Source organism: Cydia strobilella, chromosome 15 (genome assembly GCF_947568885.1).
Source record: "Cydia strobilella chromosome 15, ilCydStro3.1, whole genome shotgun sequence".
NCBI lineage: Eukaryota > Metazoa > Arthropoda > Insecta > Lepidoptera > Tortricidae > Cydia > Cydia strobilella.
This window is the reverse complement of record NC_086055.1, coordinates 12301529-12323203: the sequence shown is the minus strand read 5'-3', so window position 1 is coordinate 12323203 and position 21675 is coordinate 12301529. Positions and strand designations below refer to the sequence as shown.

The window sequence follows — 21675 nt, the reverse complement described above, 5'->3', positions numbered from 1 at the left end:
AGGTAGATATCGTTGCCCGTAATAGTAACTAAGTATATGGATTTTTAGGGCGACATTCAATCATAAAATAAAACTTAAGGATTTTTTATTGATACACTAAGACCCTAAGATCAACATGTTAACCCGAGTAATGTCAAAATTATATCAATTTGTAAGTTCGAATTGGCCTCCACGACTGATTTGATACGACTGACTCATGATTAGGAATTAATGGTTTAAGCGACATCCGAATCTGATCCGAGTGATCCGAAAAATCTCCTTTGATATTTTCCAGGTTTATTTTGTGATATTGTTAAGAGATAATGTCAAGAATTAATGTATTGAAAGGCAGTTAGAGTAGGTACTGAATAGACTATTCTGTCATTAATTGCTCCGCACGATATTCTTTGTTTTAATGATCCGTAAAGTTTAACCTACTGACATAAAATTGCATATAATTCAAGGTACCTACTCCTATGTTTACGAAACAATTTTCTAGGCGAAGGGACAACAGATACATTTTATAATGCGACCAGGCATTTCCTTTTGCAACAAGGTTTTGTTCAATATCAGTGCTTTGTTCAACTACACCGTTTTATATGGATAATGAATTATTAACCTGCGGTTAAAACGAAACGGCTCAAAATAGGCCTATCTACCTATAGAAGTCTTAAAAATATTAGCCCTTTAGACATTTAGGCATAATATTGCGGAACAAACGAGTTATGTTACAACAATGTAACTTTTTTAGCGCTATAATAATAAATAAGCTAAGCGGGTAAAGTGATCAAATTGATCTGGACTCTCTTAATACATAATTTTAAACATCAAATTGATATACAAAACTTTCGTCCGCACTTTTAATAAATATAATGCTTATATGCCTGATGCGCGAATTTAGTGTTTTGAAGAATTGAAATTCTTCCCCGAGTCACAGTCAAACAATCCTAATTATTACATAATTAAACGCACCTGTTTTTCTTCCCGCTTCGTATAGATTTCTTTTTCTGTAGACTTTATTTATATTTAAGTAAGGATTTACCTAACAATTTCTCGAACCAAACGCTTATGGACAAATTTAGAGGAACGCAAAAAAAAGTTTACACTAATTTTGAAATTACTTTTGGTGCTGTAATCCAGTAACGAATTAAAACTTTTTTTGCGTTCGTCTAAATTTATCCATGAGTATAGTTTGTTTTAATACTTTTAATAGTGTCCTACCGAAAACTGTTTTTTTTTGTCGAAACCGAAAGCGAAGAATGCTAAGATTCGGTTTTGCACTAGCTTTGGCCGAAACCGTACCTTGGGCCGAAACATGATTTTGATGTGGAAACCGAAACCGAAACACCGGTCGGACACTACCGAAAATATAGTCGCAGTTTTCGTCCGAAACCGACCCTTCAGCCGAAACATGATTTTTATACCGAGACCGAAACCGAAACATCGGTTAGACAACTTGGACACTAGTAGAGTAAAACTTTGATTGAGGTCACAAGTTCATACCTTGGCAGTGACATATTGAACTCGAGGCGCTCGCTCTGAAGGTGAATGTGAAACCAGAACACAATTATTAATATGCATAGGTATATGAATATACCAAATCGTAGACAGTGTGGTGATGCAATATGCAATAATCGCATGTCAATTTATTAGCCGCATCAATTTTTTTTTTGTAGAAGTCAAATATATTTTTATGATAGCAAAGATATGGCAAGTCTAAGACATAGAGTGTATGTATAGGTACAAAAAGGACAAAAAAATATCAACTGAGCTTGAATCAGAATATGTTGGAAAGGCGGTTTGTTCTCAGAAATGTTGTCGGAAGCCTTCTCGAGTAAATAGCAGTTAGTACATGACCCGAGAGAATTATTGTTCTATTCATATACTGTTTTAAGGGTGTAATTATTTTTTGTATATTTGTCAGTTTTTGAGAAAGCTTTGAAGCCCAAATGGATAGGCGATATTTTTTAACATAATTTAGTGTCATAAGATTCCTCTCAACGGCATTGATAGCATATTACATACAGAACTTATAATACTACTACTACCAGCTACGCGCCAGTAGAGTTGATGAATTTTTTTGCATCGATCTTTCAAAACCACTTGAATGGAGAATCGGTTAAAATTCTACTTGGTCTGAATGCCTGACCCACTAATGTAACATTTAATAAAACCTGCCATTTATCCATCTTATTTTCCCACGGAATATAAATAATCTAACCACAGAAAAAAGGTAAATAAAGTCCGTTAACGAGAGCAAAAATATGCAGAGCAGAAATGTTTTCATTGCACTCACCGGGGCATGCAACGCCAGTGAAAAGAAAATACGAGTCTCCAAGGAGCTACCAATACCACAGAGTAGACAATAGTAACGTATATAGGTGCACTGTCAAACAAATTAACGGTTTGACAGCTCAAGGTCATCATACTCGACATTGACGTAAAAACGTTCTCATTTCAAAACAGTCATCATTTTCGAAACTACCTTAGCACTCCAAAAAACCTATAAAACGACATCCATGACCACTTTTATGACAAAGTGCATGGCCACCATTTTGGATTCCAAAATAGTCATCATTTTCAAAATCGGCACTCCATAAAACCTATAAAACGACATATATGACGACTTATGACAAAATGCGTAGCCGCCATCTTGGATTCCAAAACAGTCATCATTTTCGAAATCCGCAGTCCCAACGAGTTTTAATTAAACTTGTTTCTTATTTAAAAACAAAGACAAATGCAACTATTAGAATGTATTAAACAATTTTCAGAAAATATAATGCAACTAGTCTTCTAAACCTCCTGTAAGAGCTCACTAGCAAAATTTTGTACCAATTTCATCATTGGGGTTCCAATAAAACCTCTGGGTCTGATCATATCCTTATGATTACCGCAACACCGCGCAACACGCCTCCAACCCTCTGGAGTTGCAGGCGTACATAGGCTACGGAGACTGCTTAACATCAGGCGAGCCGTATGCTTGTTTGCCACCGACGTAGTATAAAAAAAAAGAACAGTATGTTAAAACGCGTAAGATGACTAGAATTAGGTATAATATAAAACATTTAGAGATCTACGTATGGTTTACAGACTCTAAACTGGTCTGTATTGTTATATTTATAGTTGTCTTTTTTTTCGGAACCGGAGTTACTTCTATCTTTTTGAAACCAGTGTAGATCGTAGCTCCACGGCATCGCTGCAGGGGATGAATCGGGCGGCTGCACCCCTTGCACTGCGCTGAAAGTTTTACCGGGGGAAACAAACATTGCTGTGATAGGACGCAAACTTTCTAGGTCAGCGCTTTACTCTGACGGCTTTTAGGTAAGACTGGAAATAACAATTTAAAAACGCGAAGTAAAACATGTCTTCTGTATTAGGTATAAATGCAACCTATTTTTTTATAATACTCATGCGTTTTACATCTGGACAGTTTCCTGCCATTTTCGTAAATACATTGTCCTATCCTAAAACCTCTAAAATACATTGAGACATTCTGACTTTAAGCCTATTTAATATGACCAATTTTAACTGTTTATGAGTTTTTAGAGTTTACATGACCAAGCTATGTACCTATGTGTCTTGTAAAAGTTAAACCCCAAATTCTAAAAATTTATCTGCGAGTAGATCTCTAGGACTCTTTCACAAGTTTCACAACCAGTTTACAAGTCAATAAAACATGCACAGACACCAAAATACCCAGCAACATTTACAAATACGACAGCCTGTACAGTAACAAGTACCTACCTGAGGGTAGGTACGCACGAATATGAAATAGCGATAGCGATAGAGAGGCAGATAACGAAATTTGGGTAGGCCCTCTGTGTAAAATTAGGTAAGTATTTTAATATTGTTTTATGATATTGAAACATCTACCTATGTAAACAAGCCATCGATCAAAACGTTTTGAGTATCTACGGTGCGCCCGCGACCTATACTGTATGGTAAAGTCACCTGCAAATCCTGCAATCATAATTATGTTACTCTTCAAAAGCCGCCAAAATATGTGACACTACGATCTTATGGCTCTACAAATAAGATCGTGTCAGATATTTTTGCGGCTTTCGTTTCATATCATATTATTGCAGGTGACTGTACCAAATACACTTCGCGGTATTTGCCCAAATATGACCCCTCTAAATACACACAGCGCAAAATACCTACAGTTAAGTGAACTATCACAATTATGGATCTTTTTGTTGAATATCTTAAGAGTGCCGGCATCATGCTCGGTTCTCTATACAAACGTAGTCACGCTCTCATTTAATAACGACTAGTTAGATCCCTCTGAAACTTTGTACTTATAATGGGATCAGGTATATCTAGGTCTGTAGGTTTATGTAGCTTCAGATACCATAGTTAAAAAAACAGCGAATTTAAGTTTTTCCTATAAAACTTGTTTTTGCTCTATTTCGTTTGTTTTATATACTAGAGCTATATAAACTAAAACTAATAAACAAATAACAGACCTAGATATACCTCAGGTCATTATATGTGCAAAGTTTCATTGCAATCCAACACGTAGTATTAAAACGAGAACGAAACTCCGTTTGTATGGGAAAGTGAAATTCGGCCGAGCTTGCCGGGGACTCTTAATAAAATATACTTATTTATAAAGGATAACTCACGTTAGACCGGGCCGTGTCCGGGCCGGAGCTTTCGGCACTTACCTTTCTATGACATGACAGGTGATCATGTGATGCTTTCCATAGAAAACGAAGCGCCGGAAGCTCCGGCCCGGACACGGCCCGGTCTAACGTGATTCATCCTTAATCCTATATTAAAAATGAAAGCTACGGCTATTTTCATTTTAAAAGATGTTTTTTTTACATAGGTGCTCGTTGTACAACGCATCTGATTTTACTTATGGAAGTTATGGAGGTGCAAATGACCATTGATTGCTGTGCAGCACTCTGAACGAGATTCAATTTTAATATTTTTTTAATATTCTGGTCTTTAGAAATTTACAGTAAAGTTTGCATTTTAAAAGTTTCCACTTAAATTGTATGCGAAGGTATTTTTTAAATGTGAAAGCTATATGTATATAATTATAGCATAGCACCGGGACGGACCACTCTGTTGTAATAATGGATGTTCCCTATTAACAAGGTTTCACCGTATTCATAATATTTCTTATTGAGAGCTTTTCCATTGCGGTCAGTATCCAATGGATATTATGGCCTATTCAACTACTTAAGGGTCGCGTTAATTATCGTTGTATTTACTTGGTATTCTGCTTTTCCAGTATTTCAAACTGGAAAAACCAGGACGCATATTATACCAATTAAGATCATTTTAAAGCAGATTAATTCCTATATAACGACGTTACAGTGAGTACTGGGTAGTAACGTCACAAACAGCAAATGTACTTAATTATTTTCTACTTTATCGAGTGTGAGCAGAGGTGAATCAATGAATATCGTGATTATGGAAAAGACTGCAGAGCCCTTTAAATTTTAAGCTGAAGACTGACTTTTAACACATTGGTGTAATGTATCGTTCGAGGCGATATTTGTTTCATTACATAGTACACTGTATAGCTACAAATGCTCGTTTTAAGCGCCCAGCTAAACATGTAATGCTAAAGGGTTTTGAGAAAATAACCGACAGCCGGATTGAGGACAGCACAGTACGCGGTAAGAGTGAGTAGTTGGTAAATATCAAATTATATGTTGTAAACATATAAGTTCCGAAAAACTCATTGGACAAGTCGGTATTTGAACCCGCAATCTCCGGATTGAAAGTCGCACGGCTAGCTTACCAGCGCTCATTAAACTTCAGCATTAAGTCAGTGTTCAAGGTTTTGCAGTTTGCTCTTGATTTCAAATCGAAAAGAAACTGCCTGAGTCAAGGAAATGGGTGCGCCAAAGTTCACATAAAATTGCGACTTCGATTATTGAAAGTTCGAAAATGTTTGTTATATAATTTTATATCATAATGATCATTACTTATAACTTGTCTTTGCGCATAACTATTGTAACACCAAATCATTCATGTTAATAACGTCAATCATAATAAATATCTGTAATACTAATGTTAATTTTCATATATTCTTTTAATATAACGATTTTAAATAATAATATTTTATATCATATTTATTTTTTAACATAACGATTTTAAGTAATAAAATTTTATATAATATTTATTTTAAACTTTACCTGGTTTTATTTATAAACTGTCAGGTATCTTGCATCCACACCACATTCAACTTGCTATCAAAAAAGAAATACAGTCCCAGAGTCGGGATAGGTACGACGACGAGCGAAGCGAGGAGGAGTGTTAGGTTTCTTGTGTTCCTCAGAGCGGAAAAAGGAGCCCCGCGAAGCGGCGCTTCGTCGACTCCTTGGCGGGCCGAAATAGCTTAATAGGCTAGGTACAAGAAAAATAAAAAAGTTGCGGAGACATGACTAATAAAAATTAATTTATTAATAATTAAATTAAATGGGGTATGAAATAATAACTTTACATGTAATTGGCTTTATTTATTACTTTTCATTTTCTAAAAATCGCTGTGTACGTTCCAATACACCCATACTTTATATGTTATGCTTTCAAATACTTATACAATATAAGTTTATAATTAATAAGTTTATTATAAAAACCATTATGAGTCGTGACGAATAGTTGGAAGTGACATTATGTTGTTAAAAAAATCTGCCTACAGATAATTATGAGCAATGATTTTGGTAATACAAATTTATATACAACAAATTTGTACGCAAAAAAATTATGACAAATGATTATTATGATCAAAAAGCGTTATTATGAAAAATAATATGACTAGTAATGTTATGTGAGCCAATATGGACCCCAAGGAAATACATCCATGGGTTTATCCTAACGTAATACAACTTCAGTCTTTTTTATGATATCTTCACCGATTACTTTCACCGTAACCGAAAGGTATTCAAGAAAGTAATTTATACAAATTAGGGTTTTATTACTTTTAAACGTCAAAAGGGAAATTACAATAGATAAAAATTACCATCTAAAAACCTATTAAGACTAATGATTATTTTAGGAAACAATGCTGGTTTTCTCGGCTGACCGTCTCGTGATTGGTCGATAAAACAATCTCCATTATGACTTTTTCCATTAGTTAATTAAATATCTCAAATGACGTTACACTTGATTTATATTCAAGAAAGAGAAATAAATTATAAAAAAAAAAAAAAAAAATTGACCGGGATATGGACCGTGATTACTTTTTGTATTGTTTTCGAGCTCCCGATATTTCGACGCAGTTACATGCATCTTGTTCACGAGTAACTGAAGGTAGCGGGTGGGTGTCAAAGTTGAGTTGGTATCGGTCAAGAAGTCTAGTGAAACTAACCGTGAATCATTGAAAACTGACGTATTAGATACGTTATACGAGGTATTCGAATAGCATATATAGTGTTATTAAGAAGTAGTTTTGGTCAATACAAGCTGGATTAAGACGTAGGTATTAGTGATAAATTGTTTATCAGCCAGTAAAGAATCGACTGAAACCGACTCGTAATCCAGCCACAAGCTGAACTATCCAGACCTAAATTATCGAGACCTAGAGAATAATTAACAACTAAATAAATATCAAATTACGGGCACTGTAGTTTACTATTATAAGGGTGCTTAAGAATATCTATATAACAAAACTTCCGTGCGACACAGACATATTAAACTTAAAAATCTCCACCTACCAACTCAACTCAACTCACCCAACTCACTCAACTTGTTTGACTTAAAATACGTGAGTGACCCGTTCTTAATATATTTGATATTTTTATACCTAGAGAATAATAATAACTACATACATATCGTGTTACGAGTAATATCTTACGTCCGTCTTAAGTAGATCGTATAAAATATTGCTATATCAATAAAGTCCTTACATTATTATACAATAAAATTATTATTCAATAAATTGGGGATAAATTTACACATATCGACTTAGATGACATACATACTTAAATACATATAAAACATCCATTACTCAGAAACAAATATTCTTGACAAACAAACAAATAAATTCCCTTACCTGAATTCGAACCCGAGTGAGCGACAGGATGGCGGGTGGACCTCGGCGATTTCAACGAAATATTTATAAACATATTGTACCGTCAGTGTACCTCAGTGTACCTTTAATAAAAACCAGTGTACTTCTCTCTAAAACGAGATATTTAACAAAAAAGGTACAATATGTTTATAAATATGTCGTTGAATTGTATTAGGATGCATGCTAAACCTATCATTTTATAATCTTATCTGTGTATTGTCACTGGCCTGTATCTGTTTTTTTCCCCAATAAAGAAAATAAAATAAAATAAATAGAAATCGCCGAGGTCCACCCGCTATCCTGACGCGACCACCATGCAGCTTCGAAGGTAGGGGTCAGCTTCGTCACTATCGACTATTATTAGGTTCTGTCACGTCAACAGCCACTGATTGAGCACGATTAACTACTTAGCAAGCTTACATTACGACTAGCGCAGTTAAGAAAACTGCGTTGGAAACCAGACTAATCCCAAACCATAGTTTCCCCTCTGAGTTGAAGGATCAGATGGCAGTTTCTTTCGTAAAAAACAGTGCACCTACCAATCTATTAATCTCGAATGCTCGTATATTAACATAAATCTTAAATTGGTGATTACATTGTGTACGTGTTGGACGCTAGACGAGACTGATGCCAATTTTTTTCTGATCAAATTGTCAATTTGATCATCTCGTCTGGACGGACCTTAAAATGTTGCGGAGGATTTTTTCCATACTCTCTTCACATCTCTATTCCGATTCCTTTCGAAACCTTTTGTATTTGGTACCTTTATATAAGGAGCAGAGGGTAGGTCTCCAACGATTTTTTGATAAGCAACGATGAACTTGATTTCAATTATGTAACCAATTAGTAAAAAAAAAATCTATAAGCGAAAAACTACTAACTGCCGACCTAAATATGAAAGGGAGCGCGGGGGCGCGTTCAGCCAGGAAACTGCAAAGTACAATACCATATAAAAGAAGCGCGCCTCGTTTCGCAACCATTCCAATTTCGAATCTCAGCGCGGTCCCACCGGCTCGCGGGAGACGCACCCGTTTGCGCGCGAAAGTGACAGAACGTTTTGTTTTTAATTTTATACTTTTTAAATAGACAAAATGGCTGTTACTAGTGCCAGGAGCATTGTGAATTTGAAGAAGACCCACTTTGAACGTGAAAATGCTAAGATTGACAAATATACGGTAAGTAGGCTATGTTATGCCTGATGCAAAGTATATCAATAATATTATATAAAAAGATAGGGAATCCTTTTAAGAAAGCCTTATAAATATTTAATCGTGGATCAAAATAACTACAAAGAGATAATAAATAAGATGGTAATCAGTAATTTTGAATGAAATTATTGTCTGTCTACCCACAGTAGATATAAAAACTTTCTCGGAAAAGAGTTACCAAACACAGCCTTATGTTAGTAACATGTTATTTTGTGTCCATTGTTCATAAGAAATGTGAGAAATAACATGAATACAATGTAATTATTAATTTTAAAAGAATACTTTATTATTACGCAGAAGAATAGGAAGTGTAGGATGACATTATTATACTTATGTATAAACTTATAGTTCGTCAAGCTATTTCCGTCAGTAGAAAAAAGCGGCAAATTTAATAAATAGGGTAGGTAAGGTAGGTTATCGTCCCATATCCCATACTTATACTCATACTCATTTATTTATAATAATATTACATATTACACGTCATAATTGGATTTACATAATATATTCAATGCATTAAAATTCATTAATTAAAGTAAAATAAAACAATAGAAAACAAATAAAGAAAATATGGCATAGAAAATTTTAATTTCGCGCCTTTTTCTACTGACAAAGTTGTTTGACAGACTATATACACCGTGTTTTTATTGATTTCCGTTAACTTCGAGGTATGATTAAATACGTTTAAGAAAACTAAATGGCTGTCAATTTTTAATTCTTTTTTTATTTAAAAATAGTAATAAACGAATCACTGTCATTTCGAATATCGATCGTCGAAAATAGTACTTAAGTTTAGTAGCAAATGTATAAAATCGTACTAAACACTAATCAATAAAACAGGCCCTAAGGCAAGTGTACACGCTCATAGGGGCCTTATCAGAATAAAATAAATTATTGATTATCTCAGAAATGGAGTTAATTATTAGAATACCGGTGTCTTTGAGGAAGTTACTTGATTTAAGCTCAGGAATGCACCCTTGAAATTACCAGAAATAAAAAACACGGTGTATAGATAAGTGGTTGCAATTTGAGATTCAATTCAACAATTCATGACAAGAAACAATAGTTTCATTGTTACTATCCCGTCAAAAGTTGATTTGTTATGTATCAATTTCACACCATCCCCTATGATAAAAAAATATATTCGTAAGTGCCACTTATTATTATCTATGGCTTTATTGAAAAATGAAATCAAATTTCCTCATACGGTTTCCACCCCAAACAAAATAAAGTATGTTTCTCTTATCTCAATCACAACTTTTTTTTACCATGATGGTGGCAAACAAGCGCGCGGTCCGGGTATTTCTGACCTAACAAAAACAAATGACAACATTCGATGAGAAATTGATAATGATTAAGTAGATTTTGTTCATTAAAACATACGAATTAAGGTAAAGTGGGGTAAGAGAAACATAGTTTATTTTGATCGGGGTAAGACAAACAGTATGAGGATTCCATACAAGTGTTTGCCTTGTCAAAGACTTATCTTACCCCACCTTACCTCGTTTAAGGGTCTCCGGCAAGCTCGGTTCTCCGTACAAACGTAGTTCCGCTCTCATTTTAAAATGACTATCTAAATTGCTCTGAAACTTTATACATACAATAGAATAAGGTATATCTATGTCTGTAATTAGTTTATGTAACTTCAGATACCATTAGTTAAAAAAATACAGCGAATTTAAGTTTCTCATACAAAACTTGTTTTTTGCTTTATAAACTGGAGCTACATAAATTAATTTCAGACCTAGATATACCTCATATCATTGTATGTACAAAGTTTTATTACAATCCAACATGTAGTTTTAAAATCAGAGCGGAACTACACGTTTGTATGGGACGGTGCAATTCGGCCGAGCTTGCCGGGGACTCTTAATTTCAATTAGACAACTTGCCTATCAAGAGCTCGTGCACTATATTCGGGTAAAACATCTATGCCGGTAAATACATAGTTCACTTCTTTTCCGTCCATTGTAAGCATATTTAAGGGAACTAGCTGAAATTCGCAACATAATTGACATTTACCATCCGCCTTTCATGTTAGGGCAGTAAATATATCTTATCTTAGTAATCTACAGTAGAAAAGAATTGGTAACTTTTCATTTTCGATTACGACTTTTTTTTATAACACTACGATGGCAAACAAGCAAGAGGACCGCCTGATGTTAAGCAACCACCGCAGTTTATATAGGCGCTTTCAACTCTAATTAAATAATTACCGAAGCCATAGCGAAAGTCTCCGTTTTAACTCGAGCAAAATGTTTTCGTGTGTCCGGATGTTCTCCTCTACAGGTCGCAATTCTCAACCGATTTTTGTGAAATTTTGTGACCAGATTCTGTGACTAAATACAATTGTTTGATGACCCACCACTTAGTTTCCTGACTGTGTATTTTATCTGCATGAACAAACTGGATTGGATAGGAATAGTATTGGTTTATACGCTTAAATAAATAAATGTCCGCGATGCAAGATAACCCTGTTATGTATTGTTGATAATTCTAAAGGAAGCTAAAGGAAAAGATATTTTGAAGAAAATACGTTTTGTTTTAGTAAAATGGCTATAATAGTTCAAATTTTTGATGTCATTTTGTAAAAGACTTGTAAGTAAGAAAAATATTCGTAAAAATTCTCTGCATGTCAACACGTATTTTTGGACCAACCTGTATTATTATATTATTGAATGTGTTAATGAGATACGTAGTCACATTTAGATCTTGAAAGCTACTAAAACAAAACATAAACTTAAGTTATCTTAATGATAAGATTTTGATAACATTCAGCCGGTATATCGTGGTATGGAATTATCTAATTAATAGCTTGTTCTTTGTGGATTATTGACTACTTGACCCACTTGGTGCAGCTGACATAACAATACACATTATCTTAATCGGACTGAAATGTAGCCCATTAGTAATGTAACCCATTCCACAGGCTTCGTAGGCACTGTTTACTTCATTTTTTTTTTATTGAAAAAAAAAACAGATACAGGCCAGTAACAATACACAGATAAGATATATAGTTGGTCAAGCAAATATTGTCAGTAAATAAGAACAAAAAAAAACTACACTCATCCCCTTCTTCTGGGCACCAGTGCAAGACAAAGACAGTATGACTCTCTCCGTCTACGCCCGAAATGAAACAGTCCCTTGACAAACTATATTTTTTATTGGCCTACTTTTGTGACCCACTGCTGGGCAAAGGCCTCACCTCGTTTTCTCCACTCGACCCTGTCATCGGCATTTTCCCACCATTTTAGATAAGATTAAAATGATAAATTTAGCCTACATCCTAAACAATTTGCACTAGGAGTTCAGACAGTAATCATATTACAAAAAATATTGTCACCTTTTGATATATTTTTTACGGTAGGTTTTACTTGGAGTTTACTAGTTTAACTACAAACATTTATATTACAGATTAAGGTACCTAATAAACTTGATAAACAGTGCAGTTGTAAGTGTACAGTCATTGTAAAATAGATAGTGATGACCAAATTGTTCAAGTATATCGAGACATATCTCACATATTAAATCACATTTAGAAACGGGTCTATCGCGAATTTATTTTGTTACCTTTATTTACATATAAAAAATATAAATAATGATAATGTTATTATTGATAAAGATAAAAATAAAATTTCAAAGGATAGTTTAATTAAAATAATAATTTTGGAGATTATTGATAAAGAGTTTTCTTTTTCTTTTTATATGTAAATAAAGGTAACAAAATAAATTCGCGATAGACCCGTTTCTAAATGTGATTTAATGTGTGTTTAAACCGCGAAAGTTTTAAATGTCATATCTCACATATCCTTATTTCCATGGTAACAAAGGTATGTTACGATATATCGGGCCACGTTGGCCATCACTATTTGATGCTGACTATACTACCTATTAGAACCTGCATTACAACTACGCGGAACCATTGGCTGCTAAGAGTTGATAATTAGCACAGTTCCCAGTTAATGAACTAAATAGTAAACAGCAAATAGCTCTGCTTTGAACCTGATGAATCATTGGCCAATTTACCGCTTTTTAGGCTACTGGAAACCAATCAATTGAAGGTAACGTACGTAATTTAAAAAACTTGGAACATCTCAATAATAAGATTTACATTAGGTAGATGCAAACCGACCTACGTAGACCTTTAGCCGTACCACCAGTTGACACTTGACATTTACGTTGGAAACTGCGTAAACTCGATCGCAGTCTATCCCGCTCGCCCTGATGAATTGGTGCGATAGAGAGGGAATGCTATCGAGTTCACGCAGGTGCTAATCTAAATGTCAAACGCGAACTCGTGGTAGCCGTGCTTATAACAGACTATAAATCATGACAGTAGCAAAGCAGTAGGCAAATTTCTCCCTTCAGGTAGCATACAATTAATTGGTCACAATCCGTCTGCGTGGTAAGGTGGCATAACCCGGCATTGTATGAACCAAGAAATATTTTTTTATGGTACGCTAATACGATATTATACTCGTAGGCATCTCCGATAATTACATGCGATTTTGGATTCATTACTGACTACCGACTACTAGTACTTATGTGTGTTATGTGTATTACAATTTACAATTTGTTTTGTTTTGAGTTTCATTTCTCTAAGAACAAATTAAATTACTTTCTATGAAAATATTTTAATTTGTGTTATTTGTGTGTGTATACATGGCATTTATTTCAAATTTCATTTCATTTGCAATATTCGTAAATAAAGAGTTGTTAATCGTAGTTCCTGGTACAACAAACGCTATTTAAACCAGAATGAACTGGACATATTACTACCGTAAATAGGACAAGCGTTCTTTGAGATGCGACATTTTGAAATAGGGGTATTAGAACTTATTGCACGTTAATTAATAACAAAGGCACAATAGGATTCATTAATACGCCTTAAACATAGTATACAGGGCATGTACAAAACACTGTTTATCTACATTTTCCATCAAAAATAAGGAAAAAATATAAAACCACTTGGAATCTTAAGTTTAAGTTTTTCCGCTTCCAGGTGGAAATTTGGACTAGGAAATTTAGACATTTAATAAGACTAGGTAGTCTAGGTAATAAGGAACCGCTAAAAAGCGTGCAAAAGACGTTGCCGGAAACATTGTAGTGGTTACTGGGGTAAGTGCAAAAAGTATGCATTTTTTTTCAGGCGATGCATGCCGCTTGGCACGATTGTTCCTTAGGTCAAAAAAAGCTGATTTGGCCCGGTAGCCACGAGATCGTAACGTGCAAACCCCCCAAAAAAGGGGGAGGAAAGGCTCGGCTCCCCAGGTCCAAGCTGTGCTAAAGTTCGGTCTGCTCTTAGCAACTAGGGAGAGATACATATAATTATCGTATAATTTAGGGACGAGGAATTCGTTTTTGAAATAATCGTTTTACCTTTTCATACAAAAAAAAAATGGTTTTCGCACAAAAGAAAAAGAAAATACCGTAATTTTTGTGACAATGCTGGCCTTTACAAACACAGTGTGGCGATTTTAACTTTATAAAAACTTGGGAAAATTTAGCCCATTTATTTCTTATTATGAAAAGCATCACATGAAAACATCTAAAAACGGATCCTGCAGGGCTTCCAAGTAGAAGGCAACGATCTAAACAGGATAAATGCCATACTTAATGATAAGATCCAAAATTATTACCAGGGTGCGTAGCCAACATGCCAATCGATTACGCTCCGTTGCGAACGAAACGCAATTGTCTCTGTCGCACTAATATGGAAGAGAGAGAGAGAGTGGTAGCGCAAACGATTGTCATCTTGGCTAGGCACCCTGATCTACCAGAACTGTACTGTAGATCATATGAGCTTTTGGATGACCTTGAAATATGTCGTGACTGACGGATGTAATGGCTAACTGATTCTGTGACGTAATGTTATATCTATAAATAATTTACGCAACTGGTTGAACGAACGTGTTGTTTAATTTTAGAGCAATATAAATTGAATAACTAATTATACCGGCGATTGTTATGCATGATTGTCTGCAGATACCAAACCGACTCTGTGTTAATACTTTAACACATGTTCTTGCAAAAATGCATTTTGTCACAGACGATAAGCATGCATCACTCTGTCTCAACATATACTAGATCCATTCCATAATCAATCAGCTGTGGGAAATGCTGCAATGACTGAATTAAAAAAAAAAAACTATAATACCTTTTTTATCTGGTTTTTATTGAGACTGCAGGACACTAGATGAACATGTCAGCCTCAAGTATCATACCTCAAACAAGTGAAATAAGGTTATACCAGTTGAATGAGTTTTTGACTGTAAATAGTTATTGCAAATAGGAGGCCAATTCAGACATACATTTTGATGCCAAAATGATATCTAATTAATGACATTTTGTTATCTTTTGTGCGTGCATTTAGCTCGTACTTGTTTTTGCATGCAATATTGGTGCAAGCGAGACGCACGGGCGAATGCTAACAAAATGACATCATTAAGACATTATTTTGACATCAACATGTAAGTTCGAAAGCCTCTTGGTATGATAATTTTTGCGTAGCAGCATTCTACGATAGTCTTCCGGTTGCAAAATCGTGACGCAGATATTTGGAATTTTGATACACTGTTTATGTAACTAGTTCCTGAAACGTGATATAGGTGTTGTAATAGGCGAGACAAAAATAACACCGTAACAGTTTTTTTATGATTATCATCGGAAATTAATAAAAGACAAAAAATCTTTCTGATAATAATAGAAATCAATTGTAATGTTTTTATTCCCTACAAAATGTACGTAATTATCTACTGCTGTTGTTTAACGCTAGGATAGGAGTGCGGCAGATACCATGAACCCTGTTGTGTACTACAATATTTTGCCCTTTTAATAGGGCGGGACCCTAGGGCCACGGATCATTAGTAAAATATCAATAGTTGGACTTATTCGATCGCGTCTGATTAAGGTATGTTAGGTTATTATGCCGGTCAGATTAAGGCAAGGTGTATTAGGTAGACTATAAAATGCGCATTACAATAATCTGACGAATTACGAGCGCACGTAAAGGCGTAAGAGGGTAATTACTATACATTTAAATAAATAAATATATTTTTATACTACCTACGTCGGTGGCAAACAAGCATACGGCCCGCCTGATGTTAAGCAGTCTCCGTAGCCTATGGACGCTTACATGCGCGTTGCCGACCCTAACACTCCTCTCCCTCGTTGAGCTGTGGCAACCTTACTCACCGGCAGAAACACAACACTAATAAAATAATAAAAAATATTAATAATAATAATGGTGGTACCTTGTTTTGCAGAAAATTGTTTCGTAGAATGTAATGTTTCGCAGAATTTTCATTTCATAGAAAACATATTTTGCACAAAGGGTCGCAGTTGCAACCTAACCTAACCTACTTTTCTGGAAGACCTAATTAACGTTAGGGTTCTACACGATGACCTTTTAGCTGTACCTAAAAAAGTAACGGTTTTTGAAAAAAAAAGTTTCTATGAAATGAAAATTCTGCTAAACATTACATTCTATTAAACAATTTTCTGTGAAAGAAGCGGACACCAATAATAATAATAATAAGGAAATATGGGACATTCTTACACAAATTGACTAAGTCCCACGGTAAGCTCAAGAAGGCTTGTGTCCGAGTACCCTGACAACAATAAATATAATATACAAATACTTAAATACATAGAAAATACCCATGACTCTGAATTCCTGAGTCTCAGAAACAAATACCCGGGATTCGAACCCAGGACCATCAGCTTCATAGGCAGGGCCACTACCCACTAGGGCAGACCGGTTCTCAAATTAATTAAGTTTAATTATTTGTCATTGTAATTTTACAAAACATTAGGTACACGAGGTACACAGGGTTAAACAATAGTAATACTACAACTCTGAAGCTCTGGCACGGACCCGGCCCGGTCTTACGTGAGTCATCCTTTAGGTTCTAAAGAGACGATGACAATAGAGCGGGGGATTGACAGGGGCGGCTGAATCTCGTGGTCAGTTTTGGGCGGCAAATCTTTATAGCCCCGGGCGCCAAATTTTAAAATACAAGGGTATTACTATTAGGTATTACCATTGTTTAACCCTGTGTACCTAATGTTTTGTAAAATTACAATGACAAATAATTAAACCTAGTCATCCTTAATACAGCTCGATTAAATAGTATCTAATCTAATTTAAATTCATTCAGATCTAAATAATTTAGACTACCTGTCTTTGTGACAAGAGTCACAAAGACAGGTCGTCGACGGCCTCACCCATTTTGATATAAAACCGGCTGTTGGTCTCATGTCTGGTACAAAATATAATTATATGTACTGACGTGACAGTTTACAATGTAACATGTCCATTATTAACCAGAGATAAAGCATTCGAGACGTTGATAATGTACGCGATATTATGGTAAGTAGGTGCTGTGATATATATCGCCCTGCAATAGTTTAGTGCGCATTACAAATTGCATAAGTAGACGGTTTTATTGTCTTTATAAGAATTATAACTAATTTTCCGTAGGATATGGAATTTTAATGTATGTTCTAATGTAAATTAGTAATATGTAGATTAGATTATACAGACACATGGCATGCTACTGTTATAAAAACATCGTATGTACTCGCTATATCTTGTACATCCATAGAAGTATAGATTCCCTTAATATGTACAGCAATGTACTACGAGTAAGTAGGTATACCACTTTATGTAACTAAGTGATTCTCCTACGAGTACGTTAAAGTAAGCAATAAAAACTGATTGTTTTATGCGCCGTTTAAACCCAACTATTAACTTTCATACTCAGTTCTGTTCATGGTTTTAATTTCACGTGTAGATTAGGCGTCACTACAATATATTTACTAACTTTGCATAGTTTATAGTAGTCTCGATCTTTATAGTAAGAACAAAAACTTTCCTAGCGAAATGTTATTCCATGAATGGTCTTCAACTTCAACAACAACAACAATAATAAAATGAATTAGGTAAACTTTCATCCGTAAATCAATACGATACCCACATTAGTCGTATCGTATCCACCTGATAGAATTGATTCAACGATTAGCATAGGCATATTTTAACCATTAAATGCATGATTTTTTCCTTTCGCCTGATATTAATATATGTGTCACGTAATTGTTTGCTGATTATGGGAAAAATTGTAAAAAAATTATAACATCGATTTTCACTGAAAAATCAGTGTTAGAAGTTGACCAGGCTAAATCATATTTATGTAAATATATAATTTTCAGCAAGAAATATATACATATTATAAATCTTACTGACACCAGAAAGGTACACTATTTTAAAGTATAAAGCAATACACCTATGATAAAGTTTTTAAATATAAAATAATTACAAACCCCGAAAAAAACGTCACACACTAAAAATCATCAAATTCAGGATTTTTTAAAATTTTCCGACATTTTGTCTTAAAACGAATGTAATTTTTATAAATAAAAATATTGCGTAGATTAAATACCCCTTAAATGAATGATTAAATTAATTAATGTAATATAGTTAATTAATTAATTAATTAAGCGTATTATAAATTAATTATGCATCATTATTGCTTTGTATACATTTGGCAACAATATGCATTTAAGGGTTAAACTTCATTGATTATAATAATAGCTCTGTTGATTAGAAGTGGCATGCTAATCGAACTACGTTTCATAACTTTTGCACACGTACTTAAATCTTAGATGCAACTTATTTTGTTTAATCCGGAAAACTAAGATCAGATAGGTATGCAGTATATTTATGCATTGACAAATTATTCGGCTTTTCATAACTTTACTATACTTGCGCGTTTTAAAGTATTAATTAGCTCCAGTAATCGTTACAGACACACAAATACACAAACAGTAGGGTACCTAACTTAATGCTGAAATAGTACATTATGATACAAGTGTGCTAAGTTGGTCATTACACACGAGGTGATATTGTGCGCGTGAGCTGCAAGCGAGCGCGCAATAAGAAAGCCGATGTGTGTAATGACCAATGCACACGCGTTTCATACGACGTTTTTCAACACACTTGCGAGAAAAAAAATAAACTCATATTAATCAAATTTTAATAGTTATAACAGTTAGTATTGTGTGTTGCATCTGTCATACTGCCGGCCGCCCCTCGCCCCGGGCCGGCCGGGCCGCGCACCGCGCAGGCGGTTGGGCGCGCCAGTGCCTGCCAGTCTGACCAATTAAAGAAGGCTCCCTTTCCATGCATATTATTAGCAATCAGTTACCTTCTTAACTCAGTCGGATAATATAATGAAAAAGCACGAGTAGAATAATACACTGAAACAGCACGCGTGTTTAATATCTAGGATTATGAGCCAAAAATCGGTGGAATAAAAACGTCGCTTTGAGCAAGTGTGTTGAAAATGTTTTTTACAGTACATATGGATGGTACTTTCTCGCACTAGTGCGTAAAAGAGCACTTTTCGTGCATATGTCGAAAGTTTAAAAGGCCATATGTACTGTAAAACGTTGTACTCCCTGCGGTCGTGTTTTAATTTATCTCCACTCGTTTCGAATTTCCTCTTTTCCGCACTTGTATCGTAAATAACTATTTTGTTCGTGTAAAAGACATTTTGACGACTGTAGGTATTTATTTCGAACGCGAAAAAATAATTCATTTTAAAAGTTGCGAATCATTTCATTTCATTTCATTTATTCATAAACAATACAATTGTGTCTGAATGTTACCTTATTACCTAAATAAATCATGCCTATTTACAATTAATTTACAATTTAAAGATGAATATTTACAATTTTACAATAATACCTATAGTCATAATACATAATTGAGCCTATTATTAATACTTATTAATATACATAGAACGATAAAATTACACTATGTCAAAAACCAATAAATTTAATCTATAATTTACATTGAATAATGAAACTATAAAACTCATCCTCATCAATTTAAGATATTGAATGGCAAGTGACGTTCGACTTAACACAGTAGCTGTTGACAAATGTTAACTGCACGATTCTTTGCATTTCTTGGACATGCTCATTTGCTTAAGGTATTGTTTGTTATGGCAATGCCCATGTCTGTACCGTTTGAATAGCTATTGCTTTTGAAGTACCTATTAATAAAGTTTCAGAGGAGGTATAAATATACTAGAAGGTGACTACACCGAATTACTTCGCTGATAGTTATGTTGTTCTGAACTATCGATATCGCCCGTAATATTAAACTCGCAAATCGTAAACCACAAGGTCCTCCGACGGCCAGCTTAGAATGTTGCTTTAGTAGTCGATATCAAACATATTTGAGAAATCTTAAACTGAAATCGAATTTTCGGCTTCATACGAACCCGCCGCTCAATTTAGAACAACAAGGTTAAAAAGTTACATGAAATTTGGTATGAACTTATACGTAACACATAGGTATCTACTTATATGTCTGGCACTACTTTTCGTTGCTAAATATTGTTATACAAAGAAAACGAAAAGTAACTAGTACCAGACAGGTATAATTATGTTGCTTGCATAATCATTGGCAAATTTCATGTTATTTCAGTGTCCTTTTAATAAGATCGTTACTTCGATATTATGGCTCTTATGGTGAGTATAATCGTGTGTTGAACCATCCTTTCGTCTCTTCTATAAGCTCTAATGCATACCTATATTATATTATGAGTCTTATGACCCTGTAATTTTTAAACTGCAATTTTTGCAAGGACTGCAAGGCAAGGCCATGCCGTGACGAACTCGAGATAGAGCTTACAGATCTAGTCCAGTCATGACTTCCTTAGACTTATCTCTTTTCTAAGACCTTCATCTGCCGTATAGATCACGAGAATAAAAGTGTAGATTCTTGGGAAATCCCAAATAAATATTTATTTAAATATTTGAGCATAGGAGGAGACAGTAAAATAATAGCTGAAGAAGAAGGGTTTCGATAGTTTTAGATGTGGAAATATGAATGAACAACATAAGCAGTTGACTTAATTGCACCAGATTTAATGACGAACTGACGTTACAAAGATAAATAATGAAACAAGCTTCAATATTTAAATATGGAATAGAAAAATAATAGACTAAAACATTGACAATAAATGATATCAAAACTACCTATATACCACCTCAACAATAGCATTATTATACGCTATTACAGAAAATTGATATATATATATATATATATATATATATCACTAATGTGAATAACCCGTTTGTCAGTTCTATTGCTTCGTATTAGGATTGAAGATGACTACTATTAGGTCCAGCACTGAGCCATTTACGATACGCATTTACAAATACCAGAGCTAACTACAACTAAAGAATAACTTAGGCTAATTCATGTTTTCCAAATTTCAATTCGCATTTCACTTAGCCAATATTGATCGAAAAACATAGGAGTATAAACATTCCTTACTCGACATTGTAGTCTACAAACATAATTGATTTCTACTAGTTAACAATACGGAGCGGCAACGTAACTAATCGTCTGACTTTACAAGCGACTGCATAGTGTCGTATTGT

At 34.5% G+C, this 21675-nt stretch overlaps 2 protein-coding genes across 2 annotated transcripts in view; one reads left to right on the top strand and one right to left on the bottom strand.

Moving 5' to 3' along the window:
- The window catches only part of LOC134747590 (small ribosomal subunit protein eS19A), a 469695-nt gene that overhangs the window by 413436 nt on the left and 34584 nt on the right, over positions 1 to 21675 (bottom strand). The gene's annotated exons all lie outside the window — the stretch shown is intronic.
- Positions 8986 to 21675, top strand: part of LOC134747582 (arylalkylamine N-acetyltransferase 1-like) — a 36271-nt gene continuing 23581 nt past the window's right edge. Inside the window, exon 1 of the mRNA XM_063682175.1 lies at positions 8986 to 9189. Coding sequence (XP_063538245.1) covers positions 9106 to 9189 — 84 coding nt within the window. The 5' untranslated portion in view covers positions 8986 to 9105. The remainder of the gene's footprint in view (positions 9190 to 21675) is intronic.